This window comes from Pseudonaja textilis, chromosome 12 (genome assembly GCF_049901715.1).
Source record: "Pseudonaja textilis isolate UNSWEBS1 chromosome 12, rPseTex1.2, whole genome shotgun sequence".
NCBI classification, from domain to species: Eukaryota; Metazoa; Chordata; class Lepidosauria; order Squamata; family Elapidae; genus Pseudonaja; species Pseudonaja textilis.
Genome location: NC_142001.1, coordinates 18,283,274 through 18,302,740, shown reverse-complemented (window position 1 = coordinate 18,302,740; position 19,467 = coordinate 18,283,274). Strand labels below are relative to the sequence as shown.

At 40.1% G+C, this 19,467-nt stretch overlaps 1 protein-coding gene across 2 annotated transcripts in view; it reads left to right on the top strand.

The window, feature by feature from the left end:
- AFF2 (ALF transcription elongation factor 2) overlaps nucleotides 1-19,467 on the top strand; it is a 239,629-nt gene that overhangs the window by 130,050 nt on the left and 90,112 nt on the right. For both annotated transcript variants that reach the window (XM_087941173.1, XM_087941175.1), the window contains exon 4: nucleotides 17,055-17,099. In XM_087941173.1, the coding sequence (XP_087797299.1) occupies nucleotides 17,055-17,099 (45 nt within the window). The remainder of the gene's footprint in view (nucleotides 1-17,054; nucleotides 17,100-19,467) is intronic.

Here is a 19,467-nt window from a genome sequence, read left to right as displayed (position 1 = left end):
TTTGAGATAGCAGAGGGGATTTTCACTGCCCAAACAATAATGATAATTCATCCGGCAGTAAGGAATTTGTTATGACACATTTTCTATTACTAATCTGTTTACAGAGCCTGGGTTAAATGATTACATTCGATTAAATATATATACAGATGGAAGGGAACACTGCTCGGTATTTATTACCTGCTTAAAGCAAAGCAAATTTAGCCAAGACCGAGCCTTTCATAGAAGACCCTGGAAACTGTGATTTAAAGAGCTCCTTTGGTGGGAACATCCATTTAAATAAGGAGACAAAAGCCATTTTCTTTATGAAGGCACCTGTGTGAATCCAAGTAGAACAATAAAGGTATTAAACAGGATTTGCAGCCAGATCTGAGCTCAAATACTTGGAACGCCTGAACTTGTAGATGTGGCATCTATGTCAGATTCTCAGTTACATTTTATTGGGGGGAAAATGTTTATTCTATGTTTAATTAGCATTGGTAAATCTCTCTTTTTTATTTTTATTTTATTTTTAAACGTATATCAACATCATTTCATAGTCAGCGTGGCGTCTGAGTGTCATTCGTTTCCATACAAAAGTAATATTGGTACAAATGAATGCACTAACCAGATTTATGTGATCTAATGTTATTATACATATATCTGTACTGGCACATAAGCCTTCATTTTTCCATTATTCAATATTTGCTACCTCCTTCTAATAGTAATAGCAATATTTTTGAGCACACCTGATCACATCCTTTTTCAAAACCTGATCTTAACCTCTAACATTCACTTTAAATGTGTTATGTAAAAATATGAATAACAATATTCCCCCTATTTCTAATTTTTTAAACCTAATTTTTAGTACAGTCACTCTTGTTTTTATTTAAGAAAGATCCTTCCTATCCATCATTTCTCATTCTCTCGGAAGTTTCACTTCTTCTCTTTTTGACTTGCCTCCCATACTCTAGCGATGGTAAAACTCGTTGGGACAGCAATAGCTTTTAAAAACGGTACCGACCTTTTAAAGAAACAGACAATGATTTTGCTGGTGATAGAAAACCATCCGTTCAAGGTTTTTTTTCCCTCCCCTACGCTGGTACCACAGATAAGCTGGGATGACCAATCCCAGAATTCCTAGAGAAACAGAAGGGAACATTCAATTATTCCCTCTTCTATTTCTCTTCTAAGCAGAGCTGACTCGAGAATGGGGAGTTGCCGGTTACATTTCAGCTCTGAGCCTTTTACAATTTCATTTCTAATGAAAGATCAACACTCAGAAAAACAGAGTTGGGAGAGGGACCTTGGAGGTCTTCTAGTCCAACCCTGCTTAGGCAGGAAACCCTATAACATTTCAAACAAAAGTGTTACCCCGTCTCTTCTTAAAAACTTCCAGTGTTGGAGCATTCAGCACTTCTGGAGGCAAGTCATTCCACTGACTAATTGTTCTAACTTGGTAGAATTCATGTTTCTAATGAACAATGCCAACCTGGTATCAGTTGTTTATGCAGTCTGGTATTAGGCTGTGTATGAGTGGTGGGATTCAATTTTTTTTTTACCACCGGTTCTGTGGGCGGGGCAGAAGAAGAATACTGCAAAATCCCCACTCCCTCCCCACCCCACTAACCTGCTTTCCAGCTCAATTCTCCTCTGCAGGACAACCAAAGGAGACCCAGCCAATCAGCTGGGACTCAATGGGAGGCAGAGAATCAATGGGATTGGCTGGGCCAGTCGGAGGCGGCATTTGCTGGCTCTCTGAACTACTCAAAATTTCCACTACCGGTTCAGACAGACAGACAGACAGACAGACAGACAGACAGATAGATAGATAGATAGATAGATAGATAGATAGATAGATAGATAGATAGATAGATAGATAGATAGATAGATAGATAGATAGATAGATAGATAGATAGATAGATGATAGTTAGAAGATAGAAGATAGATAGAGATAGATAGATAGATAGATAGATAGATAGATAGATAGATAGATATAGATATAGATATAGATAGATAAATAGATAGATAGATAGATAGATAGATAGATAGATAGATAATAGATAGATAGATAGATAGATAGATAGATAGATAGATAGATAGATAGATAGATAAGATAGATAGATAGATAGATAGATAGATGATAGATAGATAGATAGATAGATAGATAGATAGATAGATAGATAGATAGATAGATAGATAGATAGATAGATAGATAGATAGATAGATAGATAGATAGATAGATAGATGATAGATAGATAGATAGATAGATAGATAGATAGATAGATAGATAGATGGATAGATAGATAGATATTCTTCCTTCTGTGGAGATCAGGTGGAGTTAAACTTTTTTTCCATTTTTGTCCCTCAGAGCCATGCTCTGGTCCATAGGGAAGCTGACTCTGAGCAAAATATGTGTCAGCTCATTCTAAAATCTATTAACATAAGAGTCTTTAATTTGATTTGCAAAAATACTGTAACAAACTCCCATCTAAACATTGCCTTAAGGGATACAATCAGGATTGCTGGAGATTAAATTAACCTAAGTGATATTTGTCCTGTACTGCAGGTTGGCCAAGGGGGGAAAATGCTGCTGTATTAAGTTCAGCATCCATTCTGGGGCAACACAACCATTGGATCTAAGCAACCTCTGTGTGTGTGTGTGTGTGTGTGTGTGTGTGTGTACACTGCATGTACCCTAAAACTGCTTTTATTTGTTCAGTGCAATTACTTGGGAGTTAGTATGTGGCAAGATATTATGGAGGTTTTTTTTGGTAGATGTTCTAAGAGAGAGGCACACAATTTGAAATTCTAAAGATAATGGAAGGAAGGGGAAAAGGGAAGGAAAGGAAGGGGAAAGAAGAAGAAAAAGAATGGAAAGGAAAGGAAGGAAAGGGGAAAGGGGGAGAAAAGGAAGGAAGGAAATACATTTCATCAATATTGCAAAATATCTACAATTAACCACAAATGTAACCCTGAAAAAAATTATCCATCTTAATAAGAGTAGGATAAATTCACCAGCCTCTACACTAGCCTCTGGTCAAATAGAGAGTCTTTAGGTTTCTTTTGAAGCCATCAAACTTTCACGGTGATGAAGAGTTGATCCCAGAGTTATGACTCCAGAACCAGTAGTGGAGCCATAACTCCGCTACACAAGATTGCTACAATTTTTCAGCAATGTCCCTGTGCAATATTCTGAAGTCTTGCATAAGACTATTGAAACCTCATGAGGTTTCAGGGAAAGTTCTAGGAGATTTCCATCTGTTTTTAACTGGTGGCTCTTTCATTTAACTTTTAGTATAAGTATTAACTTTTCATATTAGTATTAAGGGTTGAGGATGTCTACTCTCTGCTAACAGAAGACCTCCAAGATTCCTTCCAACTCTGTAATTTTATGATTCAGTTAATCTGGATCCCCAACTGCTCTTGAGGGCAACTCAACCAGTGATGGGATTCAGCCAGTTCTCACCAGTTTGGGAGAACTGGTTGTTAACTTTCTGAACAGTTTGGTGAACTGGTTGTTGGAAGGAATCATTAGGGCAGAGAACCGGTTGTTTAAATTATTTGAATCCCACCACTGAACTCAGCCATCCTGAAATATGTCGTAGAAGACCACACACACACAAAAAGAATGAGTTGAAACATGACTCTTCATTAGTTAATCAGAGCCATGAAATGAAGGAAAAAAAGAGATTTTAAGTTTATTGTGGAGTGGGGTAAATGTCCCAGGAATTCAGGGTAGATTGCTTAGAGCCATGAGGTTCTTGGCTCCACAAATGAGTTTTTTGACCCATAATAAGCTCAAGCTTGATTTAATAGGTTGCATTTCACTGCCTTTATGGACATCCTTACATCTTCTTTGTAGGGTAATTATCTTTACACACATCGGATGTGGCAATGTAATTGACTCTTGCTTTTGTACAGTTATAGGTTAATGAACCAAACTGATGGAGAGGTGGAGGCTTTAGGGGTTTTTTTTTGCTTTCTTTCTTTCTTTTTTTTCCAGACAACTAAAATGGTTATCACTGGTGGCTTTGGGTTGTTCTCAGATAGAAGCTCAGAAGGGGTGGGATTCTTGTCTTCTGGAGATACAGGCTAGTAATTAGTAACTTGCCAGTTTTGCAGTTCAGGTTACTCCGGGGACAGCTGCAATAAACAAAGTTGCAGTGAACTCTTAAAGCACCTTGAGTTTTGAAGATGGGACTCCATCTGTCCGTGGATGGATGCCAGCAACCATAATTCTTCTGATCTCAAAGCCAAGTAGCTGAGGAGATGCAGGACAGGTCAGAACAGAGTTGACGGCACAAAATTAAGGTGTTAGATTCTAAAGTCCAAACATGCTGGTTGGGTTTCAGCTTGGAAAACAAATGGGGAAGAAGCTACGTTCCTATCTCTACAGACTGCCTGCCTATCTCTCACTTGAGATGCTGTCAATCTGTAAAAGGTTGTTGAGACTCTAAAAAGAATGCAAAGAAAAGCATCAAAGATGATTAGGGAACTGGAGGCTAAAACATATAAAGAACAATTGATGAAATTGGGGATGTCTACTTTAGTGAAAAGAAGGACTAGGGGTGACATGATAGCAGTGCTCCAATATCTCAGGGGCTGCCCCAAAGAAGAGGGAGTCAAGCTATTCTCCAAAGCACCTGAAAGCAGGACAAGAATCAATGAGTGGAAACTCATCAGGGAGAGAAGCAACTTAGAACTAGGGAGAAATTTGCTGACATTAGATCAATTAATCAGTGGAACAACTTGCCTCCAGAAGTTGTGAATGTTCCAACACTGGAAGTTTTTAGGAAGAGATTTGTCCGATGTGGTGTAGGGTTTGCTGCCTAAGCAAGGGGTTGGACTAGAAGACCTCCAAGGTCCCTTCCAACTCTGTTATTCTGTTGTTATTATTATTCTGTTATCCTGCTATTTATTGGTCATGCTCAGGATTGTTACTTTTTTTTTGCATTGATTTGTAACATTTTTAACTGCTTTTACTGGTATATTATAATTGATGAGCTTTTTAAAAAGTATGCTTTGGACGGATCCAGGATCCAGAAGAAAAAATATGCAGTGACTTCAAAGATATGCAGACTAGGGTTGATGCTCTTTCTGTGAGATTTGCAATGATCTCTGATTTCTAACTGGAAGAATCCACAGAGATATTAGCTTAAAGAACCGAATATGGATTGCTATTTCAACCCGTATTGGACCAGGGTTTTTAAATTACCATGATACAAAGGACTACCTTTGCATCTAAGTTTCAGGATTTTTCTACATCCCGATGTAGAAATTCCACACTATTTTGAAATCCTATTTCTATTAAGCACCTTTTTAAAGCTGGCTTAGTATAAGGAATATGTTTAGCGTAAAATGTATTAGTGATGTGCCCTTTAATTTAGCCTGTCTAATTGATGCTAATTTGGTTAGATTGCAGTAAATTATACCTTTACTATAGCTACGCATGGGTCAAGAAATCCATTCCAACAGGTTAGGTAATTTTTCCACGTAGCATATATATATATATTGCAATCAGTTTCCAAAATAATTGTTTTCTTACATATTACTGTCAGGGAGAAAAGTGCCCTTCTTGCTCCAGTCCACGTGCTCTCATTTCCGAGACATTCAGAATTCATCTTTCATCTTATCTATATTTGAAACAAAGACAAAGGTTAGGGAATTAATGCTTTCAGTCTTAAATAAAGTGGAATCATTAAAAGTGACCCTAACTCCAGGGTGCAATCTACGTTTATCACATGGGAAGATATGATGAAAATGAAAAATATGCCCCATCTCATTCTCTCACAACTTTATCTTAACTTCTGGCCTGTTGGAATGAGTTGGGTTCAAATGGTTAGCCCAGAAAATAACTGATCTGGTTGCAAGAGGAAGTAAAGAAACATTTCGGTGCAGGTAAAAGTTTAAAAAAGTCACCTCTAATGGCCATTATTTCATAAGACTTGGTTGGTTGGTTGCAGTGGTGGGATTCGATTTTTTTTTACTACCAGTTCTGTGGGCGTGGCATGGTGGGCGTGGCAGGGGAAGGACACTGTCAAATCTCCATTCCCTCTGCACCCCACTAACCTGCTTTCCAGCTCCGTCCTCCTGTGCAGGGCAACAAAAGGAGACCCAGCCGATCAGCTGGGACTCAATGGGAGGCGGAGAATAGATGGCGTGAGGCCAGTCAGAGGTGATATTCGCCAGTTCTCCAAACTACTCAAAATTTCCGCTACCGGAACTGGTCAGAACCTGCTGAATACCACCTCTGGTTAGTTGGACTTTACTGTCTGAATTGCATCCAGTTTTAATTTTTAGATTGAAAATAACCCAGTGTTGGTATTAAAATAGTTCCTAAAACATTTGTACCATACTCGTTTTTCTAAGAATAGAATAGAATAGAATAGAATAGAATAGAATAGAATAGAATAGAATAGAATAGAATAGAATAGAATAGAAGCTGGAAGGGACCTTGGAGGTCTTCTAGTCCAGCCCCTGCTCAAGCAGGAGAACCTCTACCATCTCAGACAAGTCCAGTCGCTTCTTTTTAAAAAATCCAGTGATGGAGTGCCCATGATTTCTGAAGGCAGGTTGTTCCACTGGTTAATCGTCCTCGCTGTTCAGAAGTTTCTCCTTAATTCCAGGTTGCTTCTCCCTTTGTTTATTTTCCATCCATTGTTTTCTTGTCCTGCCCTCTGGTGGTTCCTGGGTTCTCTTTCATGTCCGTCAACCCCATAACTGCTTCTTTATTTATCATCTGGGGGTCTGCTAACTCAGCCAATCAAGGATCAGGCCATCCTGTGTCCCTATCATACAGATCATGTAAAGTTCTCAGATGCCATGATGGTGGTAAACGTGAGGTTGAAGCATCCCCAGCTTTGTGGAAACAGTGGAAATCAAATAAACTCTTAACACAGAGTCAGAAGGGTCTTCTTGGAGGTCTTCTATCCAACCCCTGCTCAAAAAAGAGACCCTATACATCCCAGATATATGGCCGTCTACTCTCTTTTTTGAAACCTCCAGTGATGGAGCATCCATAACTTCTGAAGGCAAGTCATGCCAAGGATTAATTTTCTCACTGTTAGGACATTTCTCCTTCGTTCTAGGTGGCTTCTCTCCTGGATTAGTTTCCAGCTGCTTCTTCTTCTCCTGGCCTTGGGGGCTTTGGAGAATAGGGTGGACCCCCTCTCCTTTGTGGCAGCCCCTCAAAAAACTCTTGCCATGTAGCAACCTGGAGTCAGAAGGACAAGAGGCTTTCCTTAAATATGAATAAAGGACAAAATAAGATGTCACAAAGAAAATTCTTCAGCATTGTGGCAATTAAGAACAATAGTGTTTGGCAGTGATCACTGATGGAGTGTGTTTGCGCATGAAGTGTTTGGCCTCTCCACTTGGAGAAGGAGATACAGGCACACATGGCAGATTCTCTAAAGCTTTGCCCAAAGGCATGTTTGCCTCTTGACAATAGAGAAGGCAGCTAGAGAGAATGGGAGGGAGGGAGGGTGTCAGAATCGGCCAATAGTGTGTATGTATTCCAACCCAGGCATATTTGGAAGAAAATGTATGCAAAATGGTGTGGAGATGAGAGCCAACTGAAAAGCATTTCAGTAACATCTTGACACAAAGAGAGAAAAGGAAAAATAGACCAAAAGAGAGAGAGAGAGAGAAAGGAATGAGAGTGAGAAAGAGAAGGAGTGAACAAGAAAGGGAGAGAAGGAAAGAGAGGAAAAGAGAGAGGAAGAAAAAGAGAGAGAAAGAGAGAGGATGGGAGAAAGAGAGACAGACAGAAAGAAAAAAGTGAGGGAGAAACAGACAGAAAGAATGAGAGTGAAAAAGAGTGAGAGACAGGGAGCGAGAGAGAAAGAGTGAAAAAGAGTAAGTGAGAGAGAAAGTGAGAGACCAAAAGAGAGAGAAAAAGAGTGAGGGAGAAATGGAGGGAGAGAGAATAAGAGCGAGAGAGGAGGAGAGAAAGAGAGATGGAAAGAAAGGAAAAGTGAGGGAGAAATGGAGAGAAAGGATGAGAGTGAGAAAGAGAAAGAGAAAGAGAGTGAGAGAGAAGGAAAGAGAGACAAAGTGAGAGTGAGAGAGAAAGAGAAAGAGTGAGAAAAGAGTGAGGAAGAAATAAAGAAAAGGAATGAGCGTGAGAAAGAAAGAATGGGAGAGAAAGAAGGAAAGAGAGAGAAAAAGTGAGAGACAGACAGAGCGGGGAGAAAGAGGGGGAGAGAGAGAGAGAGAGTCTAGTTGACTGGTCACATTATCCAACTTTGATGAGCAACCTTCATCCTTCAGACAAAAATATCTAAGCTCTTGTAAGTGCTGTAAGTAGGATCAAGAAGTTCATTATTGATTTCAGTTTGTTTCTCTTTTCAAGTTCATGGTGGTGAAATCTATTCAAGGCACTTTCTTTTTTTATTCCTTCACATCACACGTTCCATTCAAGTCGGGCTTATTCTCTGCCACCCACCCAAGCTGTGCTTGACAAAGGGATCTCCCCAGGCTCCCGTTGGGTGTCTCTTTGGGTCTCAAAAGCCCGGCTTCTGTTTGTTCTCCATTGCAAGCAGATTCCTCCCAGGTGGGATAAGAAGGGAGGGGGGGGGAAGGGAGGAAGGAGAGGGAGGAAGGAACGAAGGAATGAAAGAAGGAAGAGAGGGAGGGAGGAGGGAAGGAAGGAGAGGGATGAAAGAACGAAGGGAATGAAAGGAGGGAGGGAGGGATGAAAGAATGAAGGAATGAAAGGAGGGAGGGAGGGGAGGAAGGAAAGAAGGAAGGAAGGAAGGAAGAGGGAAGGAAGGAAGGAAGGAAGGAAGGAAGGAGGGACGGAAGAAGAGGTGGGAAGAAATTTCTTTCTTTCTCTCTTCTTACTTTCTCTTTTTCTTTCTTTCTTTCTCTTTCTTTCTTTCTTCCCTTCTTTCTTTCTTTCTCTCTTTCTATTTGTCTCTTTCTTTCTTTTTTTTCCAACACCCTCTCCTCTCCAAGTCTTTGGTGAATTAACCCACCCTTGCAAACACAGAGAGAGAGAGAGAGAGAGAGAGAGAGAGAGAGAGAGAAGGGGGGATCTATTTGTATTTTTCACTAGGCTCCAAAATGAAAGCCACTATGTGGAGAGAGAGGGGGGGAGGGAGAGGGAGAGGGAGAGGGAGAGGGAAAGAGCTAAGGGAAGCAAAAGAGAGAGCAATTGCCCCTTCTCTTCCTGGCTGCCATTTGCTTCGACTGGACCTTCTTTTTCTGTAATGCTTGATTGGTCATATTTGGAAATCTCATCCAGACTGGTCACGTTTCTCATCACATCTGAGAGTTGCTGTGCTTTGCATGGCAATTAGGCTTTTCTTTGTTTCATCTCCCGGCTGTTTGCCGAAGCTTCCTGCAGCAGATTCAAAGACCACGGCCGATTGCTGCAGTGCTTGCAAAAAAAAAAAAGATTGTTGTGCGGGGGGCTGGTCCTTTTTCAGGCCACCTGAAAAAAAAACCCAGGAAAACAGAGCTGGAAGGAATCCTCGTTTTCAGCTCTAGCTTTGGAAGGGGTTCTTCAGATACCTTCTTCTCCATCTTTGTGAGGGACCGGGGGATTCTGCCCGCATTGAGTGAAATAAACGGGTTGGGTCCTATCACACAAGGTCCATGATGAAGACCACAGTCAATGTTTGGGTAGATGTTTGATTGGTTTACAAATAACTCCAAGCGTGAGCATATCCAACCTACCTTTCTCCTTCCATTTCACCCCACAACAAGAACCCTGGTGAGGTGGGTTGGGATGAGAGAGGGGGGCTGTCCCAAAGTCACCCATCTGGCTTTCATGCTTAAAGTGGGACTAGAACTCACCATCCCCTGGTGATTGACCTAAAATAACCCAGGAGCTGTCATGTCTAAGATGGGACTAGAACTCACTGTCTCCCGGTGATTGGCATAACACAACGCAATCAGCTTTCATGCCTAAGGTGGTTCTAGACCTACCCATCTCCTGGTGATTGGCCCACATTCACCCAGCCTGCTTTCATGGCTAAGGCAGAACTATAACTACCCCTCTCCTGGTGTTCAGGTGAAAGTCACCCAGCAGCTTTCATGCCCAATGCAGGACTAGAACTTCCAGTCTCCTAGTGATTGGGCCAAAGTCACCCAATCATCTTTCATGCCTAAGGCAGGACTAGAGGTTACCGTCTTCTAGTGATTGGCCCAAAAGTCATTCAGCTGGCTTTCGTTCCTAAGATGGGACTAGAACTCACAATCTCTAGCCTGGTGACTTAACCACTGGACCAAACTGGCTTTCACATGTTCACTTGTTGAACAGATATCTCTATAGGACAATATATAAAAGCTGAAAGAAATGAATCCATGAGCAAACAGGATGTATCAAAGAGAGCCAAACTCTTCCTATTTTATTGACTCTTGTAGAGATTGCAGAAAATAGAAAAGAAATGTTTAACTCTTCAAATACAAGGTATTCAAGATACAGCTCTCTTTTAAATTAACATTAAAGCATCAGTGCATAATTGATTGTCCACCACTGGCAATTTTTGAGGGGAAGGATTCAAGGTTCCAGAGGACCCTAAAACAAAAGTCATATAAAAGGATATTTAATTTATTTTCTTCTTCCATCTTCTCCAGAAGCAGATTTGGGTGTGTACACATATCCCCACATGAATTTGGGGTGTGTGTGGTGGTTGTTCAGCTTCCACCAAAAGTGGCTACCTAAAAATCATCTGGAACAAAGATCTAAGAAAAATGCCTAGTGAGCAAGGATTTTGAGATCTAAGAATGAGAAAATAAAGCTTCAAACATGACTTTTCCTTTAACCTTTATAACAAAAATATTATCTCTTATGCCTCTTGGTTGACCTTCAATTCAACGGTTGGGTGAACCCAACTTTTGAAATGATGGGACTTGCTGTGACAAGGTTTGTACATGCCAAGTTCATCTACCGGTGGCATCTCATGACAGGCAATTTTTATTTTTATTTATTTATTTTTATTTTATTTTTTATTTGTCAATTGCTTACAAGATAATAGGTATAAGTAAAAACATAGTTATGAATACATGGATACATATAAGAAAAAGGAAAAAAAAGAAAAAATATATAAAAGAAACAATAGGACAGGGATGGTAGGCATGTTGGTGCGCTTATGCACGCCCCCTACAGACCTCTTAGGAAAGGTGTGAGGTCAATAGCAGAAAGTCTAAGGTTAAAGTTTTGGGGGTTTGGGGAAGAAACCCCAGAGTCAGGTAGAGTATTCCAGACATTGACTACTCTGTTGCTGAAGTCGTATTTCCTGCAATCAAGTTTGGTGCGGTTTACCTTGAGTTTGTATCTATTGTTTGCTCTTGTGTTGTTAAGCTGAAGTATTCATTGACAGGTAGGACATTGCAATGTATGATTTTATATACTATACTTAGATCAGACTGAAGGCGGCGTAGTTCTAGGTTTTCTAGGTCTAGAATTTCAAGTCTGGTGACTACAACGAGTAGAGGAGTGGAGAACTCTTCTTGTTAAATATTTCTGGGCTTTCTCAACTGTGTTAATATCAGATACGTAATGTGGGTTCCAGACCAATGAGCTGTATTCGAGTATTGGTCTAGCAAATGTTTTGTATGCTCTAGCTATTAGTGTAATATTACCAGAGAAAAAGCTACGTAAGATTAGGTTAACAACTCTTAACGCCTTTTTGGCTATGTAGTTACAGTGGGCTCTAGCACTTAGGTCATTTGAGATGAGTACTCCAAGATCCTTGACAGAGTCTGACCCCTTCTGGTAGCTGAGATGATGTTTCAGCTTTTGCCGATAGACCTCACCTCTTTTTCTCATTAATTACATTCCATTTTTCCTAGCAACCATCTCCTAGCACCTGTTGCTCATATGTCTTCTTTCCAACATTCCATACCCTTGGACCACTCCCGACTAATGATCCTCCATCACTCTGTATCATGCCATTAACCATCTTACAAATTTCAGATTAGGAGGGGAGGTTATCTTGAAGTAGCTATGGTGTCCTGGAGGCATACACCTTTTAAGTATGTATATGGAGATACTGCAAAATGGCTCCTTGCTAATTGGCCAAGTGCATCTCCTAAGAACCATGGCTGAGGCTGAAGGTACTTGGGACATCTTCATGCACACAGATACAGCTTCTTGCTAGTAACATTTTTGGTAATAGTTGCTTTGGTCTTGTGGAGAGCTGAACAAAGGATCTTGCTTAAATTTACAATAATGAAATGTAATCAGGGTCTCTGGGGTAGCAAATGTGCGTCTCCAGATAGATAGATAGATAGATATAGATAGATAGATAGATAGATAGATAGATAGATAGATAGATAGATAGATGATAGATAGGTATAGTTAGATTATAGATTGATGATAGATGATTGATAGATGATAGATAGATAGATAGATAGATAGATAGATAGATAGATAGATAGATAGATAGATAGATAGATAGATAGATAGATAGATAAATAGGTTGTTCCTGTTCATAACAAATGAACTACCTGAGAGAGGAAGTAACTGGCCCGAAGTCACTCAACCAGCTTTCATGCCCAAGGCTGGACTAGAACTCACCATCTCCTGATGACTGCCCCCAAACTACTAGGCTGATTTTCATACCTAAATTGGGTCTAGAATACACAGTCTCCTGAGGACTGGCCCAACGTCCCCCAGATGGCTTTCATGGCTAAGGCAGTACTAGAAGTCATCATCTCCTGGTGATCTGCCCAAAATCATTTAGTTGACTTTTGCGCCCAAAACAGAACTAGAACTCATCGTCTCCTGGTGATTGGCTCAAATTCTTCCAACCAGCTTTCACACCTAATGTGGGACTAGAACTCACCATCTCTCATGTTCTAACCTGGTGCCTTAACCACTAGACCAAGCTGACTCTTTTGTGGCCCTATCTTTAAGGTCCATTGAGGGCTGGAGTTGAAACGGGTACCCATGCTGTGGCTTTCCTAAGAAATCACGCTTGGTTCATATCAGCCAGATGAATGAAAATTGAACCATCTCCAAAGACATCTATCTATTCACAATTTCCCCCCAGGATTCTTTGCCTCTTGATTTAACCATGCTTCTTCTTGTCGGTTCTTGATGGAGCCCAATGGCAGGTCAACATCAAGGAAAGGATGAGTAGTAAGGGAAAGAAAATAAATGGGAGCCATCTTCTGCTGATCTCTCTGACAATAATGGATGTTTATGGTCAGCATTTAGAGGAAGCGCTAGTTAGTTTGTCCAAAGAAATTCAGTCTTCAACTTTCTGCCCCTGGGAAGCTGAAAATACCTAAGCAGGAAATAAGAAAGGAAGGTAAACTATGAATGATAATTTTGGTGACCGTCTGATGGAATGGATTAATGTGCCCTGAAACATCTCTGGGGGCACCAGACAGACTCTTGTAGGGTAAAAACCTGCCAGTGTTGACAGATGAAAAAGGTCATCAGTGAAGCAGTGTCAGATGGTGTTAGCCCTATCTTAAAAAAATAAAAATAAAATCTGAATTAATTTGGGGCAAAAGAAGAAAGGAGAAAATGTTCCTTCGTGGGTTCAGAGGGAAGCAGACTTAAATGCCTTCTTTAAAAAGGTAAGATGATCAGAATCTAAATTATGGACAACCCAACGGTTGGAAAGGTTTCTAATAAGCTTTTCTGGGCCTAGATTTGTCACAGTTATGTGACAACAAGAGGGGGGGAGGAGGGGGGAGGAAATAGAAGGAGAAGAGGAGGAGGAAGTGGAAGGAGGAGCTGGAGGAGGAGGAGGAAGAAGAGGAGGAAGAAGAAAAGAGGAGGAGGAGGAGGAGGAGGAGGAGGAGGAGGAAGAAGAAGAAGAAGAAGAAGAAGAAGAAGAAGAAGAAGAAGAAGAAGAAGAAGAAGAAGAAGAAGAAGAAGAAGAAGAAGAAGAAGAAGAAGAAGAAGAAGAAGAAATATTTATTTGTTAAGGAATGATCACACACACACACACACACACACACAAAATAAATCATGCTACAAACTAATGTAATTTTCCACATCCATTTCTGCTCCAAAGTGAATATTCATATGTCTCAGAAAAATGGTTAACAGAGCAATCAAACATTTCCTCCTCTAAAGGTGCCAGAAGAGGAGGTAATCTTGCTTGATTTCAATGTAGGACTTGCATGGATCAATTATGCATATTTTTTTTCTTTTTTCTTTTGGAGCGCTCAGTGTTCTTTAGTGCTTTTTGGGAATATTAGCAACATTTTGAGGTATGGAAAAAGGAATCAGCACAAATTCTTCCTGCATTCTCCTCCCTCTTTATGTCCAAGAAAACAAGTCCATCTTTTTGTAAACAATGAAGAGGTGAGGATGTGGAAATTAAATACGATTAAGTCGTAGTCTACATTTCTCTCTGACTAGGCCACTTTCTCATTTGTTGGCTGTTGTTTTAAGAAACACCCAAGTAGCCATTTTGAAAGGATCTTGAATATTGTGTTAATACTGACACTCTTATATTGGATTTTTAATCTCTCAGATTGCCATTTCATAATGGACAACCCATTCAAATAAAAAAAGGAAAGGTATCTTGTCTTTCTTTGTAAATCCAAGCTGAATCAATGGCTATCCATTTTCAAGAGTTCTAATAAATAACAGATAATCAGAGTTGGAAGGGACCTTGTAGGTCATCTAGTCCAACTCCCTGCCCAAGCAGGAGACCTTACACCATTTCTGACAAATGGCAGTCTAGCCTTTTCTTGAAAGCCTCCAGGGATGAAGCTCCCACAACTTCCAAAGGCAACATCTCTACCATGGGTTGATTGCTCTCACTGTCAGAAAGTGTCTCCTTATTTCCAGATTGAATCTCTCTCCTTGTTCAGTTTCCATCCATTCTTTCTTGTCTGGCTTTCAGGTGCTTTGGAAAATAGTTTTGTCTCTGTGGCAGCCCCTCAAATACTGGAAGACTGCTCTCCTATCTCCCCTGGTCCTTCTCTTCCCTAGACTAGCCAGGCCCAGTTCCTGTAACCGTTCTTCTTATGGTTTAGTCTCTGGTCCCCTAATCATCCTGGTTGAAATAAAGTCTTTCTAATGTGGGTGGGGTATATTATTTCAGTAGCACATGATGAAAAGGCTTAGATTTTATTGCTATGAATTGTAAAGTAAAACGAGACACCCCTCCCCTTCGTTGACCTACGGTAGGCATTTCTGCGACAAAAGAAACCCCCGTGAAAGCTATCAAGAAAGATTTCACAACAGTCAAATTAATTGGTTTTTTTTTTAAACTGTGTTTGAATGAAGTGGTTGTCAAATAAAGCATACCCTGACAGTTAATAGTGTCATTTAGAGGCATCGAATTATTGGCTTGTTATTGGATGAAAACAAAAAGCAAACACTTTGCATTAAGAAGTTTTAATGTGTTTAAAATCCTCATTAGGGATTTATGAACACAACGAGCTCAGCAGAACGCCTCATTAATAAGAAACTGAGCAGTTTGTGTCTTCTGTGGTGGAATTTCAGAGGACGGGTGTTTCTTGTTTTGCTTTGTTGTCTATGCCTGCGTGCTTGTGAGGCTGTCTGTCTGTCAGTCTGAAATGAAAGCGTGCATCTGCTTTAATTTCCCATTCTGCTGTCATTTAAAGCTTTCGTTTGTGCTTGGACTGCCCACTGTCAGAGTTATCCTTTCATTGCTGCGATTTCAAAATCAACTGGAGGTATCATTATGTCAGAAACCATGTTGGTCTTCTTTTGCTGTTTGGTGAGCAATTAAGGAGTCTGAGGTGAAAGCACCACAGATCTAAAGGGTTCCAAACCTTGGAAGATCAGAAATCTCAGCTGTGAACAGAAATGCCAGCAACTTTTGACAAGCAAAGTTAAAATGGTTTTAAGGGGTCCTATTAAAATTTCCATCTGCCGAAATTGGCCAAATTTAATAGGTCTGTCTATTCCGAGTCTAAACAAGAGTTTATCGGTGAAAAGAAGAAGTGTCCCATCGTAAATCTGTCTCGGTGTCCATGTTTCAGAAACATACTTTTTACTACCAAATTGCCCAAGGCCTTCAACTTCTATGGACTCTCGTATTGGATTCAGTCTCCCCCAGTTTCACAAAGCCTGAAGTTCTTACTGTCCCAAATTTGCAAATTGTGCTAAATTCTGCCCCAGTTTTTTTCCAATTGTAGTAAATCCTTGGCAAAAAAAGAGAGAGAGAGAGAGAGAGAGAGAGAGACTGAAAGAAGATTCTTCACCCAATTTATTTTTTAAAAATAAATCTTTAAAGCTCCCACAGGTATGGCTTTAGCTATATTTGGCACAAAGGTCGATGGATTTCAGACTTATGTTCCAAAGACAGTTCTTTCTTTCTTAAATAGAGCTTGGAGTAAGTTTTCTGGGTCACATAAACTGCTTTGGGGTTCCTAGAAGGAGTGGGTGATCTATATGCTATTACTAACTCGTCAACTGGAGCAAATTTGAAGCTATTCAAGAGCCTGTTAATTTCTCTGTAACTTAAATTCTTCTGTACTACTATTAAAAACTGTTTATATGTTATATTAGCAAACTATCGGCCCTCAAGACCCAAGAACGACATGTGTAGTTACTTATGAGTAGTTTCCTTTATTGCCCTTCACCTATAGACAGAATCTTGCCAGTTTAAAGCAACTGTTTGCATATCTGTGTATATATTCTGAGATAAGCTAGGAACCATTTTAACCCTCTACCCTGCTGACCAATTTTTCCAAGCTCTGCTGCCTCTACCCTCGGGGATGTAGCCCCTCTCTTCTGGGAATCCAGACTACATTCCACCACACAAACAGAAATATTATTCAGATTGCAACTAACTTAACAATTCAATCGTCTCCTCAATGCCATTTTCTCCCCAGGAATTAACAGCAGCATGGATTCTTTAGTCATGCAGATTTTCATTTGGGATTTATTTGTTGATGTATACCTGAGCAATCATACAGATGAAGCTGTCTCTAAGTACAACTAATTAATTAAAAACTTAAGGGATGCTGATCTTTCCTTGGGGATCATACAGTGGAAAGTAATGATTGTTGTTTTACCATTTTAAAAGGTGCCATGCAACCTGTTGATATTAGCTATCTTTTATTAGTACTCCAGCCAGAAAAAATCCTTTTTAGACTGACAACTTGTATCCTTCTCCCTTTAGGTTAGCCTTCCCAATGACTCCAACTGTGTGGAGGAGATATTACGGGTAAGTTGAATTCTTTTTTGTCAATAATAGAATCTCCATAGTAGGTTAAGTAGCATTTAGCTTAGAACTGTAATGATATACACTCTATAGTCAAATCTCTATTTATCTAACAGACTTATGAAGTTATTTCAAGCTGAGTATCTTATTTCAGTTGGAATAAGGGTGTGTATTGAACTCTGTGGAAGCACTGAATAACAGAATCAATTCCATCCATTGGTAGAGCAAAATCATGCTTTAAAAGGTAAATTTTCAACAGCCAAAATAGTAACATTCATAACTCCTAGAGAAATATCAAGAAGTTGGGTGAAACTAGGCATTTGCAGCACCGCAACACAAAAATATTAAGGGTTACGACTTATATTCCTCATTCAAAAGCCACTTCAACTGAATAACATCAAACTAAAATGGAGGTCGAAAAGAAGGGGCCCAGAAAGTATGCAGAGAATTCTGAAGGAGGTCCTTGTTGGTAGATCAAAATTATCCCATATTTGATGTAGCTTTCCATCCTAGAATGTATCCGTTGTATTACAATAAAGTTGTATCAATCGGATTAATCTTATCCATAGGTTCTTGCATATTCCTTTCTCAAGGCCATACAGTGTTTCATACAGAGATTTCTGCCAAAGATAAATCTCTTTGGATCATTAACTTGGTTGAATGTTCAATGTTGCAAGTCTGTGTGGCTTCTTCATATGATAAAATGCTGTTGGGGTTCACCACGTGAGGAACAGCAAGCAGTCCTTCTCCTTTAGAAGTTGCCATGATGTCCTCAAGGAAGACCCAACTAGGACCCAACACTTGTTTTAAGCAGGAATTCTTCGTCTATACTCAAGATTTCCCCAAGAGCTTAAACCTGATCTTTGTGAGTTCAAGCTTTGTATGCACAGTTTTAGACTAATAGACTAATCTGGTCAATGATTGCCTGTTCACAAAAGTCACGTCAGCACTTCTTCTTCAGGTTGGTTGGGAAATCAGTGGGTTGAAACAGATCTATGCGATGTCAGATTGGAGAAGAGACTGATCAGTAAAGCTTCTCTCCCCGGGGGGAAGAAAACTCCAAATTTAGGGTAGAGCATGACAGCTCTAATACGTAAGATCTCAATAGATGCCAATTCCAAGAACAATGTTCTTCTAGTTAGGAAAAACAAGCATGCCATCCTTCCAGACAAATAGTTGGACAGGTGCAGTATTAAATAAAAGCTGCACACTCCCAAGCAAAACACAGGCTGCTTATAATTAGAATAAAATGACGAGAATTAAATGAACAAAACTCTGTAATTTATTCTCTCTTCACCCCTCCTGATGACTAGCTTCAATCTAATGACATTGGAGAATATGTAAATTGATCAGCAGGTGAAAATGCCCTTGACTGAGAAAATTATATGCAATATTACCTTTCCTGTACAATTTGAAAGGCGCTAATCGACTTAATACGCAGTAGCCCTGGTTGAGATGACTTGTTCACAAAGCAAAATTAGCCTGCTAATAGACTTGTCCCCGTGTCCCTCACCCTCCCGGAAACCCCTTTAATTGTTTCTTTTCATCTGGGTGCAGATGCATCCAACATCCACAGAGAGTTTCAAAATACGCACGTGCCACTTTTGCTGGGAAGAGTTTGGGGAGGGTTGGGTGAGGGGAGAGGGAGAAGGGTACAATCTGAATTTCAAATGGGTTTTTTTTTCAGACGTCATTGCACAAATGAATAGCAAGCTGGCCAGCATAGTAAATCAAAGAGTCTGTCAAATATGGGAACACCTTGGGAAGGATATGATGTCAAATGCCAGTAACTTAGCAACCTAGGCCTTTTGCTGTCTGAAGAAGGAGGCACACTGAGCACTTTTCAACAGAGAGTACATCAATCAACAGTGATCTTAGCAGCAGGCCGAATCAGGGATCTTTGCAATGCTGGTTTGGGTTTTGTGTTGTATATCTAAGGGGCTGCCACAAAGAGTAGGGGGATCAATGTATCCTCCAGGCCACCTGAAGGTAGGACAAGAAGCAATAGATGGAAACTAATCAAGGAGAGAACCAACCTAGAACTAAGGAGAAATTTCCTGACAGTGAGAACAATTAATCAGTGGAACTCCTTGCCTCCTGAAGTTGTGAATGTTCCAACACTGGAAGTTTTTAAGAAGAAATTGAATAACCATTTTGTCTGAAGTGGTGCAGGGTCTCCTGCCCAAGCAGGGGGTTGGACTAGAAGACCTCCAAAGTTTCTTCCAACTCTGTTATTCTGTTATTCTATTAGTCGTACATTCAGTTTCTAGGATTGGCCCAATGTCAGTGATAACTTTCATTCTATCATTTTATTTTGTTGTTTAGATAATGTACCAGGAAACAGGAAATCGAGTTCCTTATTTAGTTGTCA